The sequence below is a fragment of the Corella eumyota genome, chromosome 2, assembly GCF_963082875.1.
Source record: "Corella eumyota chromosome 2, kaCorEumy4.1, whole genome shotgun sequence".
In the NCBI taxonomy this organism is placed as follows: domain Eukaryota; kingdom Metazoa; phylum Chordata; class Ascidiacea; order Phlebobranchia; family Corellidae; genus Corella; species Corella eumyota.
The window spans coordinates 13014340-13027634 of NC_137491.1; the positions used below are offsets into that span (position 1 = coordinate 13014340).

The 13295-nt window shown below is 26.7% G+C and overlaps 2 protein-coding genes across 4 annotated transcripts; one reads left to right on the forward strand and one right to left on the reverse strand.

Moving 5' to 3' along the window:
* Window positions 1-2350: 2350 nt before the first annotated feature.
* On the forward strand, window positions 2351-6868 carry LOC145741458 (DDB1- and CUL4-associated factor 7). The gene is made up of 9 exons (XM_082559050.1): window positions 2351-2642; window positions 3135-3289; window positions 3518-3673; window positions 4162-4273; window positions 4546-4664; window positions 4951-5073; window positions 5236-5322; window positions 5525-5642; window positions 5950-6868. Exons 2-9 carry the CDS (start codon window positions 3146-3148, stop codon window positions 6120-6122), a joined length of 1032 nt encoding a protein of 343 aa, XP_082415176.1. The 5' UTR covers window positions 2351-2642; window positions 3135-3145; the 3' UTR covers window positions 6123-6868.
* A 260-nt stretch (window positions 6869-7128) lies between these two features.
* Window positions 7129-13210, reverse strand: LOC145742525 (angiotensin-converting enzyme-like). Of its 3 annotated transcripts, none has more exons than XM_082560301.1 (16): window positions 12956-13210; window positions 12247-12823; window positions 12066-12113; window positions 11633-11763; window positions 11277-11317; window positions 10935-11066; window positions 10550-10656; window positions 10204-10392; window positions 9931-10080; window positions 9558-9669; window positions 9196-9307; window positions 8870-8999; window positions 8234-8378; window positions 7981-8079; window positions 7688-7810; window positions 7129-7502 (listed from the first exon to the last, which is right to left on the reverse strand). In XM_082560301.1, the coding sequence occupies exons 1-16, from the start codon at window positions 13064-13066 to the stop codon at window positions 7337-7339; spliced, it is 2373 nt and encodes a 790-aa protein (XP_082416427.1). In that variant the 5' UTR covers window positions 13067-13210; the 3' UTR covers window positions 7129-7336. The 3 variants fall into 3 exon arrangements, with proteins under 3 accessions (XP_082416427.1, XP_082416426.1, XP_082416425.1); XM_082560300.1 differs by having other exon boundaries at window positions 8234-8395; window positions 8890-8999; window positions 11172-11317; XM_082560299.1 differs by having other exon boundaries at window positions 11172-11317.
* Window positions 13211-13295: the final 85 nt, after the last annotated feature.

Sequence of the window (13295 nt, forward strand, 5' to 3'; positions counted from 1 at the left end):
CTCTTAGCTAAATTCTCGTTTGACTGCTTCTTTAACCAAGAGGCAAAAATATTTGAGAACACGTATGGTAATGACGTCTATTGCCCTGTATATACCGCCTAAGGATATACGCTCGTAGGAGAATTCGTGAACTTGGTGTATGGTGTAGAACTGGGACGTTTAACATGCGCACGTTTTCTTTCAATCACGCCGAACTTTAGAAAACAGCACACGCAATACACCTCTCTAATTACGTAAGTGATAAAATTTTAAATTTATATCGGTATGTTGTCTTCGCAGTATTTTAGACTGTTAGTTTTTAGGCCTACGAATCTGAAAAAATATCTACTAAGGGATCTCGAACTTATAAAAGAACAACCACTGAAAGTTAGTAATAATAAAATTTATTTTAAAACTTACTGCCAAATGTTTAATATAACATTTTTATACTTTGTTATTCTTATACCTTTTCAACTTGGTTTAAAGCCAAAGAACGAATCACAAATACAATTTCTTTTCTATTAAACCATCAACCCTTTTACTTACGATATGTCATGTCTTAATTAAAATTAATTTCGACATTGTTATTAATAACAATTAGTGTTATTATTAAATTAGCAGAATTTTTAATTGAACGTTGCTTACTAGGTTATGATTGCTAAATTTCTAAAAGGTTGTTTAAATATATATACACACGTCATTATCTTTCCCTAATTGTTGTTTTAAATTTCCGCCAATACGTACATAGTTTAAATTGACCGATGCAATGATCTAGATTATAGTTTATTTATTTAAAAAAATAAATTAATAAAATAAGTATAATTGTTGCTTTTACCTTGACCTATCATTATTAAAAATATATATATATTTTTAATGCATTGACTAGCAATTAATGAATTAGCTTACGAGATAAACTAATATATAAAAAAATTTATTAATTCGCCGAAAAAGTATTTGCAACAGAAAAGTCATTTAATAATTGTTTTTTTAAATAGTTTTTAACATTTTTTGCTTAAAAACATGTTACACTTAATTTCAAATAAAAATTTTAATAAAAAAAAACTTTTTTTTACCAATTTAAAGACTAAAACTAATTAACCCAGGTTTTTTTATTACAGATAATTTTTTACACTTTTTATTTAATAATAATTTAAAATATTTAATGTCAAAATTACTAATTAATTTTTGTTAGATTCTGTTTGTTTAATAAAATTTATTTTTTTTTAAATTCAAAGACTGATACTAGCCGTAGCACTTACATTTTAATCAATTTTATATTGTAAAATGAAAACAAAAAAAGCTTATTTAAACTTTATTTGTTTGTTTATTATGCTTACTTAAATATTTAAAAATTTCATCAATCGCAGTTTTAAATTGATATAATAATTTAGTGTTAACTTTGTAAATATAAAAACGAGTTTAAAAGTAATGTTTTATTTTTTTCAAATACTTAAATACTTGTTTATTTATTAAAAATTAGACTACTATTGTTTTTAATTAAACATTTTCGATTGACTTAATTGCTTAAGTATAATGCCTATTAAATATTTATAAATTTTAAATAACATTAAAAAAAAGTAAGCAATTTTGCATGTTATTTAATTTATTTATTACAAATTGTTTAACTTTAAATTTGTTTTTAAATTTAATAAAAAAACCTATTTTATATACACGATTTAAAATTTTTGGAAATGCATATTTTCGCTTCAATTGAATTAATTTGTTTATAAAAGGGGACGCGGAATTTGAGGGAATGGAAAATGAAGGAACGGAAATTGAAGGAACGGAAAATGAAGGAACCGGAAAATGAAGGAACGGAAAATGAAGGAACCGGAAAATGAAGGAACGGAAAATGAAGGAACCGGAAAATGAAGGAACGGAAAATGAAGGAACCGGAAAATGAAGGAACGGAAATTGAAGGAAAGTGAAAAAAGGAGAGGCGGAATCCTAAAAAAATAAAACGCGGAAATTCCGTTGACTATTTATTTGTATTTAAGTCAATATTATTTTAGAAATAAACGGGCATTTTATAGAAGAGGGTTAGGGTATGCTGGGGTAATAAAAATTAACTTATTATCGCTTATCAGTTCTCGAATAAATGACAGTAAACCTAAATAAACAGTCAACGGTATTTCCGCGTTTTATTTTTTTAGGATTCCGCTACTCCTTTTTTCACTTTCCTTCAATTTCCGTTCCTTCATTTTCCGGTTCCTTCATTTTCCGTTCCTTTATTTTCCGGTTCCTTCATTTTCCGTTCCTTCATTTTCCGGTTCCTTCATTTTCCGTTCCTTCATTTTCCGGTTCCTTCATTTTCCGTTCCTTCATTTTCCGTTCCTTCAATTTCCATTCCCTCATTTTCAGTCGACCCTTATAAAACTGTAAAATGCATATAACTGTTAATAAACATAAATCTAAAAAATAGATCTAGTTGTCTTCGATTACCTTTGGTTTCATAAGCTGGTATTTTTTAAAATTAGTATTGTTTATTGATGTGTTGGTAAAAAGTATTTTTCGTGCCTGGAGTACTTGCATGTTGATTTGACTTGAGTCTTGCAAGGTCTCGCTGTCTGGCTGTCTGGAAGTAATTACATCGAAGCGGCGGCGTGGTGTAGGAACCGGCAGCGTGGTGTAATGGTAAAAACATTTGCTACACCACACACGAGGTATAGGGTTTAATATTCACTGCTCTCATGCTGTAGCGCCTTTGAGGCCTTGGCCCTTGATTAAGGCGCTACAAATGGTAGAAACTCCTGCTGACTGGCTAAGCCAGCACTAAATCAGTAGCATAATAACCAGGCAATTATAACCTATATAATATCCTAAACTGCCAAAGACAACTCGAGACTGGGTCGGAGTAACTGATGTTACTCTATGTTTAGGTCGCACATTCCCTGTTTCCACATCAAGAATAAAGATATATACAAAAAAAAATTAACATCTTTTATTTTTATAGAATTATGTTATTAAAATTTACGAAGTAATTTGCACTTTGGTAAATAAACCGGTTTAAGCTTGTGTCGTTTTTATGTAATTGATGTACATTGATGTACATAAAAAAACTGATAGTAACATTGACATTAACAACAACACCAAAAACTCACATCAAATTTTAACTCTTTGATCTAATCAACAATATAAATTCTGATTCACTAAAGTAAAAATTAAAATGGCTGTGGCACCAAAAAGAAAGGAAATTTACAAATATGATGCCCCTTGGACGATATATGCCATGAACTGGAGTGTAAGACATGATAAGAAGTTTAGACTTGCCATTGGCAGCTTTATTGAAGAATATAACAACAAAGTTCAAGTAAAAAACATTAACTTTGTATTTTCAAAATGTTAATAATACATGTAATTATTAAATGTTAACTCAAACTACTTTGGAAATTGTTAAAATTATGTAACATTTATAACTGTATACATTTATTAAAGTTATTTATCGGGTAACAGTTAGTCTACTAATCTTACTTAAACTTTGTTAGTCTTGTTGTATAAGCTAATTAAATCATAATTGTTACTTTTACATATCCTACAGATTGTCGGCTTAGATGAAGAAAGGTCCGAGTTTAAAGCACAAAGTATGTTTGATCACCCATATCCTTGTACTAAGATTATGTGGATCCCAGATTCAAAGGCTTTGTATCCTGACTTGCTTGCAACAAGTGGAGATTACCTAAGACTGTGGAGGGTGGTGGGTTAAAGTTATTTTTATTGTTCTTATATATATATATGTATTTTTACAATAATTTTTTTACATGTATTTTTATTAATTTTTTTGTATAAAACATTAAAAAACCATTATTATAATAATAATAGTAATAAAATGGTGTAGTGGAACACTTGGCTTCACTACATGGGGTTCTGGGTCTGATCCCCCTTTCTTTTATGCTGTAGCGCTTTTGGGTAAGGTGCTACAAACAGTATGAACTCCTGCTAAGCCAGCACTTAATCAGCAGTTTAATTATTGACAACCATTACCTATAATAGGCTATCTCAAACTGCTAAAGGCAACTCAAGACTGGTTGGGGTAACACATGTTACTCTATGTTTAAATTGTGAAGTGGACCTTCCCACATCGAGAATAAATAAATATAAAAAACTAAAAAATAATATATACACTGTTTTAGTACATTTAAAATTCTTTATATAACATTTGCAATACATTTTAACATTATTCAGGTAAGTGAAACTGAAACAAGGTTGGAGTGTTTATTAAACAACAACAAAAACTCTGATTTTTGTGCTCCTCTAACTGCATTTGACTGGAATGAGGTTGAACCAAATCTTTTAGGTACACCCTAATATTAAACTTACATTTCCATTAAAATGGCTGCTTTTTTGTATAAACCCATTTTATTAAATTATTAAGTTTTTTGTTATGTTTTAAAGTAATTTAAATTAAATGTTGTAATATAGTTTTGTTTATTTGAGGTTTTGCCTTTGGGTTGACCTTGTTTTACAGACATATGTATTATGTTTTTTCTTAACAATAAGACACTTAAAAAAATTGTACTAACAAAAACAAATAAATTGTATTTAAAAGGAATTATATACTATCTCTAGGTACAAGCAGTATAGACACAACATGTACAATCTGGGGTTTGGAAACTGGGCAGGTACTGGGGAGAGTGAATGTAGTTTCAGGACATGTTAAAACACAACTCATTGCACATGATAAAGAGGTATTTAATTATAACTTGACTTAATTTATTATTTTAAATGCTTTAGTATATTACATTTTTTTCTAGTATATATCTGCTTTATTGCATTGAATTACAATTTTAATTTTTGTTTACTGCCTAATGTAAGTTTTTTATATGTATATATGTTTATTGTTCTTGTATTTTGTCTATCATTACAGTGAAAATGTAAGATTATTTTGTAAAATGTTGACAAAAGTTTTGAAAAAGGATATTAATTTTGATGAATGTTCATGTATTTTTAATAGTAATACTATAACATGTTTAGGTGTATGATATAGCATTTAGTAGAGCGGGAGGGGGAAGGGATATGTTTGCAAGTGTTGGAGCTGATGGAAGTGTTAGAATGTTTGATTTGAGACATTTGGAACATTCTACTATTATTTATGAGGTAATATGATAATACAAACAAAAAACTAAAAATGGCAAGCTTTATATTTATTCATACAACTTTTACCTTATTTTTTTATTGCTAAAACCATATATCATTAATATTGTAATTATAGATTTGTTAAAGGTTTATTAATAATAAAAAATTAATTTTAAATTGTAGGATCCTGGTCACCAACCTCTGTTGAGATTATGTTGGAATAAACAAGATCCTAATTATCTTGCAACAATGGCAATGGATGGACTAGAAGTAAGTTTTATGTTGATTGTTGAGCTACTGCTTTTTTAATAAATAAAAATGGGGAGGTATTTTTTTTAATTATTAAAATGGCATTGGAAATTTAAAAAAATGTAAAAATTAAAGTTTTTGTTGTTTTAAAACATTTTCATTTTTTTTTTTTCAAATTATTGACTATATATAAAATACAAGACTATATATAAAATACATTTAGGTAATAATCTTGGATGTCCGGGTGCCATGCACTCCCGTAGCTCGACTGAACAACCATCGAGCTTGTGTTAATGGAATAGCTTGGGCTCCCCATTCGTCATGTCATGTTTGTACTGCTGGTGGGTGAACCTTGCTAAATTGATTTATAAATTGTTTTTTTTTACTGATTGGTTTTATACTTATTGATTTGTTTATAGCCATATAACATATTTAACTTTTGTTAATTATAAATTTTACAGAATTTTTGGTAAATACCCACCTTTTATGGTTTGGTAAAATTGTTTTAGGGTTTTGTAAAACTTTTACTTTCTTATTCCTCAAAATAATATGTTTTTTTTAACTTCTTTACAATACTTTTTAATTCAAATTGCTTTGACCACTTGTAATATTGTGTTATGTTGTTTTTTACACTATATTTACTTTTAGGTGATGATCACCAGGCATTAATATGGGATATACAACAAATGCCTCGTGCTATAGAAGATCCGATATTAGCTTATACGGCTGATGGAGAAATTAACCAAATCCAATGGGCTGCAGCACAGCCTGATTGGATATCCATTTGTTATAATAACACCCTTGAAATACTAAGAGTTTGATACAACTTGAATTTAAACAAAGTTCTTTATATTATTGTTGCACAAGGATAGTGACTATTTAGTAGATGGAAGTTTATTGGAAAAGACAATGCTTCAATTAAAATAATTGATTTTTTGCATTTGGCATTGAGTGGTTGCCAATTTAAACTTGCCCATTTGGTTATTACAACAAAACTTTTAAAGCAAATTTTCATTTAAACCACTTTTTTATTACACAATACACAAAAAATGATTTTGTTAAAAGCTTTCTCAAATTTGAATTTAGCAAAAGTAAAATTTACGAGCTTGAAGAACTTATTGAAATTAAGTTTAAAAACAACAGGTCGATTCTGTTTTTAACATTTAATAAAATATGTTTAAATATAAAAACAAACTGTTAGTGTTAAAATATTATATTATTTGTATAATATTTGTTGTGCTTTGATATTATTTTAAACACTTATTGTTGCTAAACAAATTGTTGTTTAATATTTAAGTCATATTAAGTATTATGTTATAGTTAGTGCGGTCTCTATTTTATTATTTACCTAAATTTAAAAAGTCAGGCATCTAATACATATATTTTAAAATTGTTCCAATACTTAAAAATACACAGAAGACAAACACACTTTTGGTATGGTGCCAAGTCTTACATTTTAAATTAATATACAAATTGTTTTATCTAAAACAAATTGCCTTTCAAAATAGGACTACATTTATAATTTTTTTATGTAATAATTTGTTGCATTTTCTGTACTGTTTGTAGGTTTTGTTACTTTATTTTTTTTCAAAAAAATAGACCTTACACATTTTGTTTTGTGTTTTTTTTTGTTTATATGATTAAATTACATTTAATATAACTGAACTACATGAAAAATTTACAATGTTTGTCTGAAATATTTAAATCAGTTATTTTAAACCTATTTTTATACTAGTAAAAAACTTTATATATAAGATATCTTATTATTTATTTCAACAAGATTAAGCTGCATTTCTTATTTGTTTATTCTTTATACTAACAGGAGATAGTTCACATTGCTACTGTTAACACACACTAACTTTTTGTTTAAATTAACATTTTAACAAAATTATTTTATCAATCAAAATTAAAATTTTTTTAGCAAATTTTTTAACAAAATTACTAATAATATAAACAACATTTCCTTGTGTAACACACACATTAAAATTTCCGCCTGTAACAATAAAAATAAAATTTCAAAAATAATATTTTACAGTTATTCCCACCCAATCTTAAGTCCAAGTCGTTTATTTTCAAGTTGAAGCCAATTGGTTAATGGTTTAAAGTATTTTTTCATGGATGACACTTGCATGTTACAACTACCAGTTAAAGTTTTCAGAATATCTTTCCAATGTTTACTGCTGCCAAGTTTTAACATGTTTCTGAAAAATAAAAATCATGTAAGTTTCTGTAATTTGATTATAACCTAGTAATTTATGCAAATCGGTGATGTATAACTATATATGGTATTACTTAAGATAATTTTAATCATTTGATTCCTAAACAAACCTAAAAAGTTTAATAGCTTTTATCAAATTAGAAATACTATTTAATATTCTTTTCCTACCCAAACTTTTTGCCTGCCGTTTTTGAGCCAGCAAAATCACAATTGTATAATTCACCCTGGTAACCTGAGAGTTGACAAAGTTTCTCATAAAATTGAAATTGAAGAATATGGCTGATAAAGTATCTAAATTTAAAACAAAAATTCTTCTTTAACAGAAAGGTTTGTGACTGACTAAAGTTCTAATTTTTGTTTATTTTACTAACAGCATTAACTATAAAAAATACCTAAAAAATTTTTTTTAAATTAAAATAAATCATTTGTTGGTTTTTGATTTGGAAATAATTTTTAATTACCTTATGTAAGGCACACTGTAGGTTATGTGAAATTTTGAACCTGGGTCAAAATCATTTTCAGATCTGTTACTGGGTGGAACTATCCCCTGATTTTTAAATCTAAAAATTCAAAATAAAAAATACAAATGCTTAACTTCATAAACAACAAATTTCAGTTTAAAGTAACATTTTAAAATTAGATTTAACAAAAAAACAACTTTTACATGATAAATTAACTTAGGTTTTAGTAGTGTTAGAAATGAATCCTTATTACCTTATATCCCACCATCCTTGGTTTAAGTTATCAGTTTTTATTTCCCCATTAAATACTTTCCATCTCCATTCATCCATAGTTAGGGCAAAGGGATAAAAAGCAAGTTTTTGAAGGGCTCTTTTCATTAAAAAATTAATTTTTTGTTCTACAAAATATTTATGTCTTTAAAACAAATAAAATAAAATCTTGGAAATAAATGATTCCTGTTTGCAAGTTATTTTTTTGTACTTTTAACACAATAATATTTGTTTTTTAGTACCTGAAATATGTTTTTTGAAATTATTATATAAAAAAATCTATATATTTTCTGCCCATTATGGGTGTCTAATGTATCCTAAGTGTAAATTATTGCAATAAAATATCAAATGTAAGAGTTTTTTGTGCGGGGATTAGGTCATTTAAATTATAGTTTATTGAAATACTCCTATTTGTATGAATATTACAACAAAATACTTCAAAACAATTAAATATCAATAATAATGCAAAGTTTTAATTCTGGTTACCTAATTGAATAAGCCTCTACTGTTAACATTAGATACCATATCATTAGATACCATATTCAAAATATGATTTTTTTATGTTAAAAGCTCGAAAACCAAAGCCACTAACAATTTATAAAATTAAATTTAAACTTGCCATGCTTGGTATAAGATGACTGTGTGTTATTCTCTTTTATTAGTCCTAGTTTACTTAAATGCGATGGACTAATTACTGATAAGGCTGCAGTGTCTCCTATAGCCTCATGAAATCCACTATTAGCTCCTCCCTTATATTAAAATAAATTAAAAGGATAAAATTGTTTATTTAATAAATTTAAGTGATTGTCCTTGTGGGGTTTAATTAACTGTAAAATGTGTATATAAAATGGTAAAAAATATCTATGGATTATAAACTCAATTACAAGTACTTGTTAATTAGATTTTAAATCAATTATAAAATATGTGGTCTATTCTTTGTCTTACTTGAAAAAGGGCTGGTTGGTTAAGATTATATGCAAGATAATATTGACAATGTCCCATCTCATGGTGGACAACATAAAAGTATTCATCATTTACTCCTGCACACATTTTAATTCTGTAAAAAAATATATTTAGCAGTTTAATAATCTTTTAAATATTATTGTATATAAGTAATTTACAACGTCGATGATTTTAATATTTTTAAAAAGCTAATTTCTTTAGCAATAACTATTAAAACATTTGTTTGTTAGCTTAAAAACATATTTTATTGTTTTGGATTTGGTAACTATAGTTTTGTTGTTATAATACACTTAATAATGTTTGCTAAAATTATTCCTTTTTTACGTTCATAAAGTTCTACCAACCTTACGTCTGTACCCTCCAAGTTATGTGCTGAAGCATAACAAACAACTGACTTATTCTTTGGTCTTGTAAACATTGATAATTCCCAAAATGATTTCGGCATTGGAGGCAACCCTAGCATTATCATATTTAAATAAGGTTTACGTAAGAATAAGTTGTTAAATATTAATTATTGAAAAGTTTATGTTATTTTTTGATGTGATGGTTAAACTTGATAAAAAATTGTTAATTTTATTTTAGCTAGGTGGCAAATTATATAGGAAGGTTCACAACTAATATAGATTATATTTTAGTTTAGTAATGAGGAATATCTATTTTAGCTATCAATAATGTTACATTACTATTAATTATGTCCCATGTTTTTTTTAACTTTACCTATTGACTGATAAAACTGATCAGCAAGTTTAAACATTTTATGAACAGTGTAGTTTGACGATTTCATTGCTTTTGTCACACCAAAGTCATCCACCTTATAAGGTTTAACAATATCAAATATATTTGCCCATGACATTGCCCACATGTCACCTATAGAGAATATTAAGTTATATAATTAAAGTTTTAAAAAAAGGAGTTATTAATTTTTTTTTTGATTTTTTACATCAAGCATTTTTTATATTTAGTTATCACAACTGGCACATATTGGTTTACCTAAAATGTGGGCTGGTATTGGACCAGTCAAGTTCACCTTATCTCCATACTCTTGATGTAGTTTGTATCTTACATAAGCATGTAGTTGTTGATATAAAGGTTTTATATCCTCCCATAATTTGATAACTGTTGCATTCAAATGAGGGACCTCATATCTAGATCTCCAGTATTGTCCAATGTCCAAGTACCCTAAAGGTTAGAAAAATAAAATTAATATGAGAAATTTGTTAAAAAGTATATTTTTCATAAACTATAATTTTAAATATAATATATATATATTGTAAACACTCTAGCTAATTGTATGCATATATTTTAATTTTTAAATTTACAAGGTTAAAATTTTAACCTCTTTCTCTAGCCCCTATATTTGCGATGTTTTTAATTTCAATCCAATCTTCTCTTATCTTTGGGCCAATAACATCGCGCCAATTTTTCCAAGCCCATAGTAAAGTACTAAATTACAAAGGATATTTTTCAAATAGTATTATATTTAAAAAACTGTTAAGTAATAAATAGTATCATTAATATTACTAAAAATAAACAACAAAAAAATTTTTATGTATTTATTTTTGACAAAAATAAATAATTCAATTTTTTGAATTAAGAAAAGGCTTTTTTTAAAGTTTATTTGGATTAAAAAATGTTTTATTTAAAAAAATGAATACCTAAATTAAATACCTGGTGAGCTTAGTATAACACTATCAAAAAATTATTGTGCAAAGTATACAAACCTATAGTTTTTGGAATGGGACATTATGTTCTTTAATCCTGGTTCATAACTATAACATTTACCAGAGGTTTTGTCACAAACTTTTGCTTTGCTGTAAATTGATTTAATTTTGCTGGATAGTTCACTTTCTTTTCTAATAAAAATTTAAATTTTATTATTTTTAGGCTACACTAAACATTAATTTTATAAAGTAATACTTAATATGGGAAGTTAGATTTTATTTTATATTTATATTTACTTTCTTAAATTTTCAGATTTTGGTTCAGCAGTCTTCGTTATGCTTTTTAGCATTCTCTTTTGAGGACAGTTTAAATTATTGTATGTAAATTGTTTTGTAGCATACCTTTGCCATTTAAGTATCCAGTTGGAAAATTCTAAATCAGTCTAAAAATTAATTTTCAATTTAGTCTAAATATTGTAAATATAATGTTATTTGCTATTTAATAGACAAACATTTTAAAAATGAAAAAATATGAATAGTTTGTAAAGATATTATACTTATTCTACAATTTAATTTTAAACAAAACATTTAATAAAAAATTAACAAGGTTAGGAATTGGGGTTAAATAAAAAACAATTTATATATATATAACATTTAAATAAGTTTTACCTTTCAGTTGTATACATTCTTTAATATTATTAAAAACATTGAAAAAATTTGTATTATAACTGATAATATTTAAAACATTTTAACTTTACCTTAATTGAAATGTTTCTATTGTGTAAGGTTAAATTTGTCTCTTCTCTCCATTTTGCAAGTGCCGATTTTCGTCTCCATTTATCAAGTGAATTTTGATAAATATTCAAGAATCGAGACAATCCATTTGACTCTAAAAATTTTAATCTATTTTAGTTTTTTAAATTGTTGTAAAGGCTAAACCTTAAAAATAATGCGAATATTAGCCTGTAGGCCTTTGGCAAAAAAACTTTTAGGTTTACATAATGTTAAATTAACTTAAAAAAATGTTATTGTTTTTTTTATTTTATATGGCTTTTAATGTTTTTTGCGGAGTTTGTTTTGATTTAAAAACTGTAACTTTACTTTTTTCAAATACAAATAATTTTTGTGAATCATAGTACAATAACAATTTTAAATTTTGGATAATAAATGTGGAAAAAATGTGAAAAATACCTTGATTCAAAATGAAAATATCGAACAAATCTCGTTTTTTCCGCGAATCTTGCGAAAAATATATTTAAATGTAAGGTTGTTTAAAGTTTATAAAATAAATTAAATTTTATTAAAATGAAAATATTCATTAAAATTCAGATCAAATTTTTTAAATTAAATAATTAATTAAAATTAATTTTACTCTTTTCTTTTATTCTTAGTTCGTTAATATATTGCTCATTCAATCGAATTAATTCGTCGAGATCTGTTTTAAGTCTTGCATCTTTAACTACGTCATTGCCTTCTGTATGGTCGAACGTGTTTTGGTTTAGGAAGTCAACATCATTGATTGGTTGAACAGAATTTAAAATCGTTTGCATCTCGTCAGTGTGCCTTGTTGGATCGTTGTTTATGGAATGTTTTCCGTTGCTTATGTCGCCATCTTGATTTTTTGTCATTATATGTTCATTCGAGTTATCAATTTCGTCGTCGATGTTTTGTTGCTCAACATTAGATGATGAATGATCCTGATTTTTTGTTAAAAAACTACTGACGTCATCATTATAATCCAAACCTTCGTTAGCAATGACGTCATCGTTATAATTAAAAGGCTGTTTATCTCCAGGATAGTCTCCAGATAAAACTGGTCCCAGTGGATGCCCAAATAGATTAAGAAGTAGTTGATCTTCTTTCTCTCTTCTAATACACTGACTGCATTTTGTGTCGGTTGCAGGGTCGTAATGTGTGATCGGGATAGGAATCTCGTCCACGTAATTATTCTACTTAAAAAATAAATAAATATTTGTAAACGCGGTTTATAGAAATTGTTTTAACAAAGCTAAAAATCGATTTTATTTAAAAAAATACAATATAGGTTTTGTTTAAAACTGCTTATTTAAGTTTTTTACCACCTCAAAAATTTCTAAAACATCAAGTACGTCATTTTCTGTGACGTCATTCCAAATAGCACAGGATGTTTGGAACAAAACAAAACCCAATAATATGCTTTTTAACTTGAGCATTTTTTTAAAGTTTTATTTATGCTTTTTAAGATTTAAAGTAACTTAATTAGGTTTTTGGCTTATTTATAGTCCCTTTCAGCATTCAGTTACCAAAAGGTAAATTTTCACTATACAACTTGCGTAACACATAGGGTGTAGCCTAAATAAAACATCTAAAATATTATTACTATTACTTATTTCTGTTCTTATTGTATAATTAAGCATCGTTTTTATTAGGCATGTGCTATCT